Raw genomic sequence first — 10,140 nt, 5'->3', positions numbered from 1 at the left:
TTAACTTTCATGTGTTTACACATATCAATTTGTAACAAACAACTATGTATGTATAAATGCTGTATTTTACCAAGAATCTTTTGATAATATTGTAATGTTAAAAAAAATCAAGATCTTCTGTTAAACATATCAATTTGTAACTATGTATGTATAAATGCTGTATTTTACCAATTTATTTTTGATAATATTGTAATGTTGAAAAAAATCAAGATTTTCTTTTATCTTGATTAAAACAATAAATAAATAAAAAAAGGAATACGTGGGAGGACACAATCCATTCGAATGCATTTCTTTTAAAAAAATACAGCTGTGCACAGTTTTATCCTTGGTGGCCTTTGCTGCAGAATCACATTACCTGGCTACGCGACAATGTGAAAAACAGAGCCAGAAGGCAAGCAGAGTAGTAGAAAAGGTAATTAAGAGGGAAAATGTGAGGAAAAAAAAGAGCCAAGAGCGCAAAGTTCCATCGGTGTGGATGAAATAGCCTGGTGGACAAAGCCACAGTGTGTTGCATGGTGATGGGAGCCTGCGTCCTCTGCATGCATGCCGGCTTCTCAAAGATTTCAAGTGTTTGCTGTGCAAATGGCTCTGGTCCTCTCAAGACGCATGGATATTCCTAGAAGTATAGAGGATCAGGGAGCAGACATAGGAGTACACATTCAGTAACGAAGGACAAGATGGAGAAATGCCTGGTACCCAAGCTAAGCTTTCTCAAAGCGCCAGAGTTTGACAAGTCTCCACAAAGGAGAAACAATCGTGGAAACTTCAGGACACCCCACATCAGCCAGATAAGCAACTTCTTTCAGTACCGGAACCAGAGAACATAGCTCCACCTGTGAAAGGGCTGTGCAACCTTTGGTTCTCCAGATGTTTTGGACTACAGCTCCCATCAGCAATAGCCATTAGAGTAAATGGTGTATGGTCAAAGGAGCTTTAGTGCAAGACATCTGCTGTGGCAGATCAATGACCCCTTGTATGATGAAATGCAGCCTTTCTACCTCCATTTTAAAAACCCAGGCTCTGGTATTGGCAAAGTCACTCTGGTACCATGCTTGAGTCATGTTTTTTCACAGTAAATTTGGACACTGGGCAGAGAAAGTGGCTCTTTCAGGTGGAAAACGAGTAACCGCATAGGACAACAGAGCATATGGTACCAAAACACGGTTAATGAAGGGAGCGCTTCTAAACCTCCAAAGGATAACCCAGTGATACCACCCATACTTTAGGGAATTCAGTCAGAGCCTGTTGAACCCAAGTGCATGCAAGACCTGAACTGAGTGCAAGTCCTGAACTGAGACAGGGATGTAAGGCCCTCTTTCATACCACAATGACCTTGTCTGGCTAGAAAAGAAGGACTGGCACCAAAGGATTAGGGGCGGTCACGCTGTGCTCTGTGGCAGGACTAATGAGTACCTGTGTGCCTAAAGATATAGAACCCATCAAACCATCAATGGCCCTTAAAATTGTCAGAAATGGGAAAGGGGGGCTTGATGGAGGCTTTTTACTCTGCATCTACTGTGCTTTCCAGGCACCTACCTACACATGTCCTGTATCGACATTTCCTGGTCTATGTCTGAAACATGGCACTTGTGGGCGAATACCTGTCGCTGGTACTGGATTACTTTTTTTGTTGCTACAAGAAAAAATACTCGGTGACTGTGGCACTAAGAAGGCAAAAGACTGCACATGTTGTAGGCTGCCTAAGCACGTGATGCAGGTTTGAAGCAGGTTGAGATAGGATGCCCTTATCAGATGAATGCCCTTAACCCAGTAACATGCAGTATAACACCCTGGCGGACAAATTATTTCTCAAAATAATTTTGATAAAACTCTACAACAAAAAACCCCTCAAAAACAAGTTGCATTTTACAAAGTGTGCAAGGCATAAAAGTTAACAAAATGCACAAATCTTAGTAACCGGAAAATCGCTATAGCTGAAAAACACAGCAACTTTGGACAGTTTTACAACCTAGTTTGCTGCCGAAGCATGCTTCTCTACAAGTTGTATAGGAGGGAGAGAGTAATGGATGCAAGAGTAAAAACTGCACATGAATGCATGCTTGTAGACAGGTAGAAAGTGGCATACGACAAAGAACAATTATGCACATTGCAACTTAGCTGATGGAAAATGGTTATGGGATATGCCTCTGTGCTTCACCCATGTTATGCAATTCATCATGCAATCTCTTGTTGATGGCAGTGTAATCAAAGCACACAATTGTTGAAATGCCCAATCAGTCTTCAATGTATGTATGAGATACCATGTTTTATGTAATAGCAGATCGTAGTCCTTTCGAAGCACAGCTTATTGAAAGTCTAGACTCCGAAAAAGCACCTTGGACTACAAGGCCACACCAAGCCCAGATGAGCTAATACATGACTTGTTCCAGTTGTTAAAAAGCAGATCTGTTAGCCTGTGGAAGAGTCTCAATTTGCAAAGTCTTATAGTCGCTGGTTGATGAGAACATTGCTAATTATTAGTATTTTTGTTTACAGTATGACTGCGGACATGCGTGCCATATATACGTTTCATTTATAGAGAGGGGGGTCTGATGAAATTTAAGAAGATTCCCAGTTCAGACTGATGCCTTTCATCCCCATTACTTCTAGTTCGGAGCTTGCCCTTTTCCTAGCAGAAGTCTCCTCTTCTCAGATCTTCATTACCTTGTGTTAGCAGTGGTTGAGCTCCTGGAAGAATCAGCATTAAAGACTAGGTAGGGACCATCACAAATTAAAGTTTTTGACTTTAATGTATGAAGAGGACGAAGGCAGTGGATAAACTTTGCACGCATTCTATTTTCAGACATTTTTTAAGCCAAATCTCTTGCAGTTTCTGAATGAAGAATTCTTTTTAAAGGTTTTTCAGCTTTCAACATGACTAACCCTAAATACATGGCAACAACAAGGATTAGTAAACGCATCTAGTTTGGCTTTGCCTAAGTGATCTCCTTAAGATGCACAGGTCTCTTTCCTGGACCCAAGAAGAGAGACTGGGGAGGCAGCCTGGATGACAAAAGGACATCTGCCATGAGAGAGGAACCCAACATATATCTAGTCCCCTAGCCCCCACGTCTATGTACCAAGTGCCTGCCTGACAGCGTGTTCCATGTCACATCCCACATATTTATAACAATATGCTTGACCCCTCTGTTTGGCTCTAAAGTGCCACCCATGAGCCAAAACCATGTGGTCTCCAAGACTAATCTAACGTTAGCAGTAAAGCAGCACTCACAAACCAAACTATGTAGCCTTCATAGGTGGCACCAAAGCATAATTTACAAGCCTAAACTAATTGTGCTCCTAAAGCACTACCTACAAGCTAAACCTATGCAGCCCAAGGACACCTATAGACTATCTATGCAATGCCAGCACTCTATAAACTCTCTAACAATATTTGTGCTTCGATAGCTGAAAAGTACCAAAATCAATCCATACGAGTCGAGGTGAAGACTAATCTTGGGAGGTAGAGAGGGGTACGGGGGGGGGGGGAGAAATGAAATGAGAGCAGTAACCCTTACAATACAAAGGTCGTCACTGAATACTAAATGTGGCTTTGATTGGAAGAAATAAAAATGTGGCTTTGATTTTAACCTAATGTGCAATTGTACTAAGGATTTACAGCCTGTCTACAGGCATAGTCAAAACATAAGCATCTGTGAAAGATTCAATGCTGCAGAAATGTATATCATGAAATGTAATTCAGTTCTATAAGAACATCGGCATGTGTGTGATTTACTTGATCAAAACTTGTACTCAAAATAACATGCAACATCTTCTCCAACGTCTTTTTTTAATAAAATTCACGGCTCTTCAGAAACAAATAGCACTTTTGTATTTTTTCACAATGTTGCTTTCCTTGATCTTGTTTTAATTAACACTAGGAAGACCTTAATATCTTTTACTTTTTTCCTTCCCACCCTCAAATTTATAAAAGAAAGTGTTTAGTCCCCACCCAGAATACAAAGTTTTTGTTATTTTTTTCACCCTTGCATAAAAAAAGTGCCCCAAATGATGACACAAGAGAGACGCACGAAAAACTCACGGAATTGTCACGGTTACTCCTAGTCTATACCATGCAAGGTCTCTTCTACTTCTTCCACTTGGCTATCTGCAGCCAAAAACGAAAGTAAAAAAATAAAAGATTGGAGCACCTCTTTCTATACCCACCCAGTATTTCTTTGTTAGGAAGATACACCGGCAGATAAAGATGAAGGGATTCCCCATCTACCTTATGCAGCACACACTTTCGGTTCACTGTGCAGTTGATTCTGCTTGGCCCAGAATAAATTACTTGCTTGTAATGTTAATTCTCTTGAATGCTACATAACCAACAGTCTATTGCACTTTTTTACCTTCCTGGTTGTCAGAGGGAATTTAACATTTGAATTTTTAAAAATGTCTGCATTCTACATCCCACTTTCAGCCCCTCTCAGCACCCACGTTTTATTTTACTGATGTTCACACTACGTTCATAACGGCCTAGTCTACTATCAACAGGTGACATAAATCCATCAAATGCAACCAGAAATGCTATTAAGGCATTGATAGCAGACCCATGTGTACACTTTCAGAGATTATTAAATCAAGAATGACATTTTCCTCCATGGGTAAACCAGTTTTGAATACAACTGAGAAAATATTCTTCGACAAGGTTGTTTATGGGTCTTAACTCAGCAAAGGACTAAAGTGAGCAATATGAAACATTCGCAAAATAGCTGCACTGAAACCTTGCAGATGTCTAGAAAACACACAGTCTACAATGGCTTATGTGGTAGTTTCTCCCTTGCTGTAGAGAGCTTTGGAATCCACAGCAAAGGGCCCACGACCAAGTGCACAGGAAAGGGACATACAATGGACTAGTCAGCTGTCCTAGCTTTCAGGACCCTTCTAAAATGTCAGGCATTCACACATGAGTTACAACTGCATGCAATGAAACCCTACAAAATAATAAAGTGGTTTAGGTTAAAAAAGTGCAAAATCCTTACTAGCAAAAGCCATAATGACTTTAAACTTGTAATACGCTTTTAGCCAAAGTGTGAACCACATCCTTGGCTTTCTATGTACAATTATCCAGTCATAATGGATACTCACTCAGACAAACCAAAAAACATTAAAGACAAGTATGTCAGAGCAATTTGAACCTTTGACTCCAGCACATGGTGGTGGAAAGTCAGAGATTACAGCTGATTTATTAATTCAGATTTCTCATGTGTGTCCGTTTGAAAATTGAAGTAGGCCTGTTCTGCTGAAAGAAACTTGAATTGCGATGACAGTGTGAAATGAATAGCCAGCTAAATAAATCATGGTCATAAATAGGTTTAAAAAAGGCACATGGATTGAGATTTTAATAGAATTAACTGAAGCTAGAGCTATGCTTTCCACCGCCAGACCTCGAATAACAACCGATTTGAGGAATCTTAGAATTAGAATCCTGTAATAAAGGCACCACTAGGATTGTTCTGCCTTTAGCAATAGATGATAGGTAAACAATCCTAGTTGTTTTTCTAGCAGTCTTAGGATAGCCATTTACACTCGAGATGTTTGGGTCAACAAATGCATTTCTGCTACATACATTAATGTGCTTTTCAGAGCAGTTTTTAGGCTGCCACGAACAACCGTAGCTTGCTCACAACTAGTATTTTGAGAAAATATGCTACCTTTTGTGCTTCAAAATCACTATACTTCAAGGCATGCAGGGAAAAATATAGTGATGTACACAGTCTAGCTAATATGCATTAACAGGGAAGTTTGCTCTTATTCCTTGACTATGGCATATCCGAGGACTCCGGAAACTGGTAAATCTTGGTGGCCTGTCTGATGAACAGATTCAACACAACTAATGATGGGCGTTTTCCAGAAAGATGGTGCCCGAACGCACATTCTTGGCTCCTCATGGCAAAATGGCCAATGACAACCTACTTTGATATGATCCAAGAAAATTGGCATATTCCCTGCCTGGACAAGGGCAGAATTTAGTATGCCTGACTGCTTGCAACTAGCGTATCAAGGGCACTTTGAGCATCATGCTGCCTCATGTGTTAGGGGTACGTTCCTGGCTCAAAAATAATACCATGAAGTGTTCTCTGACAGCCAGATCATTGTCTTCACAAGGATCCCCTATGAATTGGCCCCTCTTAGTCAACAGTAGGTATTCTGGTGTGGTATGAAAGAACCTTACATGGTTGATTTATTTCCAGACAAATTGGGCATACATGACGATTTTAAAAGGATGTTCTATGCCCCACAAATTAAATCTTTTGTGCCTCGAGGTCCATCTACAGGAGAGTTGCATTTGCAGTATTGGGAAAGTGTTTGAAAGGAGTGCATACAGCAGAAAAAAGGAAGGATTTCAACCTTTTCTGTGAATGCTCCTGGAACCGAGAACCTTTCTCGTATGCACAAAATGACAAATGGGGTATAGTAAATTACATTTAAAAACAAATGGGTCTCCTCTCAACTGTTCTTGAAAACGAGCACATTTTTTCTGGTACAATTTGCTAGTCCAAACACACCTAACCACTATATGTGAATAGATCATTCTGTAGGACAGACACGGCAACGTAAGCAACCTTTAAACACTCCTTACTGAAACACACCCCTGCAGTTTCAAACCCATGAAGTTAACTTTACATGTTTAGTATTGTCTTCAACAAATGCAAAATGAGGAGTCTTGTCACGTCAATTGTTAATAGTCACTTAGCATGAGGGATCTCCAAATGAATCTGTTTTCATCGGGGCAGCTTCTAGTTAATCATTTGCTCAGTTTCCTTGCCTCCTTGAGTAAACAGCTACCCATCAGATGGGTCTCTCAACTGGCATTCTTAGTTAGGAAAGTTTTATGAGGTAACCAAATGATCTGTGTTGATGAAGATTAGCAAATAGTATTGAAATTTGAAGTGAGATGCTCCTTTAAAAAAAAAAAAAGGGTTGGATTTGTATTGTAGGCTTTCATTTAGAATTTGAACAAGATCTTTGTCAATGTCTTGTTTCTAGGATTTCCTTTACCATGGGCCTACAACTCAACCTCTTGCAAAATGATTGGAGTTAGCAACTGGAAGCTTTTTTGAAGAACATGATGCTTATTGGTTGGAGACTCAATGAGTTGACATTGCCTCCTAATCGACACCAAACAAAATAAATTGGATTACTTTTTTGGTTAACAATAGAGGATTACTCAGGATCCATCTTGCACCTTCTGTACTGCTTAGAGTAGCCACAGGAAGTTTATGTTCTTAGGGGTCTGACCTGAGGGGTCAACTGGGCCAAGGAATGTGATACAAGTCAATATTGAAGACATTGCTGTAATTCTCATGATTTGTTACTAACCTCCCTCCATAAAAGTAAATGCACAATGGGGTGTCACGCATACACACGCACACACAGACACACACTTAACTTTGTATGAAGATAGATTATTTTGTGTACCATCTGCCAAACGTGTTCACAAAATCTTGAAATAAGACAGTCATGAAAAACTCACAGTTGCCATAGGTGGAATTTGTGAGATGTCTTGATAAGCCAGCACCCTGGAAATATCTAAAGCCTGAGCCTTATATTTGACAGACACTGCCTCAGCACTAGAGTCACAAGCATATGGCTGATTGGCTTACATACAAGTACAACAGTGACTATTCCAATTCCACATATAATGCAAGTAAGACAACTTCTGGGATTCTATGACTATGAAGTAGAGCCAGTGGGTGGGAAATAATTAATTCAAGACTTACCAACAGAGCAAATTCAGTCTAACGCACCCACAGTAAAAATATAAAAGGGTCAGCCTTCTCCACTTTGATATCTCAGACAACTCTTGATACAATGTTTTTTAAACACAGCAAGGGAGCACTGGACATGGGGTCGTACCCCAGTACCAGATAAATAATTTCAAGTGATTAGAGGCGTGCACACTCACTGTACATTATTATCAGGTATGCCATGGAATTCACCAAGTGGGGAAGCGAGTTATATGAATTAGCTTAAAGCTGTATATTTTGCAGTAAGGACTTCAATCACAATTTCTTTAAAGCTGCCATGACAGTATTGCAATGGTGTGCAAGCGTATGTTTCTACAGCCACAAATAATGTGGTATAATTCTTGAGAGGTTGCCATCCCAGAGACCACACATGCAGAGGAGATGGGAGACTTAAATAGAATCACCTTCCATGATAAGCATTCTTAACAGTGTTGATCACCTCCTTTAAAACCCAATTTCCTCTTTTGCACTCAAATATAGAGCTTTAATAGGGACAATTTCTAAAGCCTCAAAGGAAGCAAGGATTCTCCCCCACACACCATACAGAACCGCAAGCAGAATCTCCATAGGTCAAAGGATAGATGGTTGTGGTGCTCCATTAACTGGAAAGGAGACTCAGTGAGGTCCCAAGTGTTGCATTTACAACACTGGATTCAAGAACCTACATTGAAAGTGGAGTGCTAAAATGCAGACAGTTTTAAAATGGTTGTGTGCCTGGACCCTCGATGATTCCATAGTAAATTCAAAAGATACAATATCATCACAGGGGGAATGCAAGAGAAATGTAAAAAAACAATTGCAAAAGTAATAAAAAGGGAACCTGGTTTTCAAGTAAACATTGAAGACATGTATTTCTCCTACACAGGACATGTGTAGGAAGCCTGGATATAGCCATTTGCTTGCCCTCACAGTAAAAAATTATTCCTTCCTTCTATCCCCTACACCGCAGCCCACCCCACATCCGATGACCGGAGATATGTAATACCACCATTGTGTATGTCCTACTTTCTTCCATCTTGTCCTGCCTCAAGAACAGGACACAGATCACGTATGATAATATCCCACCCTAAAAAAAAAGGTGAGGTTACTTCATCATAATCAGATCTCCTTTAACAGCTCCCCACACACACAAATTAAAACAACAATGAATATTAAATACTGCTTTTTCGGATAAACTCATCCAATCTTGACAAACCTCATCAGTCCAAGGGTACTCGCACCCCTTCCAGTCTGCTTTTTGTGTTTTTTGGTTTATAGTCTTGAGAATTATGTAGAAATGTAAAGCCCACCCAGTCTTTGGACTTCATTACGTTCTCTTCCCACCCTGCCCTCCAAATGAAAGTCTGCAAAGGTAAAGACTGGAACTGCTGCCCTCCCCGATGGTGACGGTGGAGGCTGCTGCAGGCACACACTGGTGTAATATACAGAGAGTACATTATATATATATATATATATATACAAACACATATATATATATTATTTCACTTGGCATGGTGCTGCCTGGCACTGTTCATTCCTGTAACATGTTCGACATACAGAACTAAAGGAGGGTTGATTGGCAAAATGTGGAAGCCGCCGGGCAGTTGCGGCATGGCCTCCTACTGCTCTGTCCTAGGGACAGAACTATCAGTGGTCCACCCAGCCCAGGAGAGCCCATTACGCTTCTCAAACAGGACCAGTAAACTGATTTCCTTTGTTCTTCTTGCTGTCCTCTTTCAGCAGTGTTATTTAGTCTGTTCTTCCGGGTTGCCATTCACCACACAGCTCTGGGCTGGAATAGGCATAGCAGGTATAGAGAAGCCTTCACTTGTTTGGCTGCAGTCCAGACTGTGGTTGGTGGGGTTGCTGGGGTGTGTGACTGCTGTTGCAATGTTCTTGGAGAGGTCAATGCCCTGGATGAGGTGGATCAGTCTTTTCACTTTGTCCAGGGAGTTGTGCATGTCTTTCTGCCGAGACAGGATGTTGTTTTTCATTTCCAAGCATGTCTGCAAAAGACCAAAAACAAACAGTAAGATGGTTTTCTCTCACCACTGATACAGGACCTCCACACAGACTATGAAGGCATGCAATGCAGCTCATCATTGAAGTACTGTAGATGTGCTTAGATGAGGGCCCAACCATAGAAATAAACTGGAGAATAGTGTTGAGGTGCCTTGACAAAGCTGTGTGCGTTTCCGAGTGCCGGACATAGGGTAAAGGCAGGCAAGCACAACACCACACATGGTCAGTTATGGTGTATTAGAATAGCCTGGGGTGCTGAAAACGAGTGGATTGAAAGAGCATCACTAAAGTATTGCTATTGCAGCTCAGAATTATGTAAAATTTGAAGAGAGGTATTCACTAAAGGATTCTCTAGGGGTGCTGCTAATAAGGAATGATGTGCACA

General features: G+C 40.7%; 1 protein-coding gene across 7 annotated transcripts in view; it reads right to left on the bottom strand.

Annotated features, from left to right (window-relative positions):
• Window positions 1–3,771: 3,771 nt before the first annotated feature.
• The window catches only part of PHF21A (PHD finger protein 21A), a 2,009,174-nt gene continuing 2,002,805 nt past the window's right edge, over window positions 3,772–10,140 (bottom strand). For all 7 annotated transcript variants that reach the window (XM_069623242.1, XM_069623245.1, XM_069623243.1 and 4 more), the window contains one exon: window positions 3,772–9,739. In XM_069623242.1, the coding sequence (XP_069479343.1) occupies window positions 9,479–9,739 (261 nt within the window). In that variant the 3' untranslated portion in view covers window positions 3,772–9,478. The remainder of the gene's footprint in view (window positions 9,740–10,140) is intronic.

The sequence above is a fragment of the Ambystoma mexicanum genome, chromosome 11 (genome assembly GCF_040938575.1).
Source record: "Ambystoma mexicanum isolate Mex_15411 chromosome 11, UKY_AmexF1_1, whole genome shotgun sequence".
Taxonomy (NCBI): Eukaryota; Metazoa; Chordata; class Amphibia; order Caudata; family Ambystomatidae; genus Ambystoma; species Ambystoma mexicanum.
The sequence above is the reverse complement of the archived record's forward strand: the minus strand, read 5'-3'. Positions and strand labels throughout refer to the sequence as shown.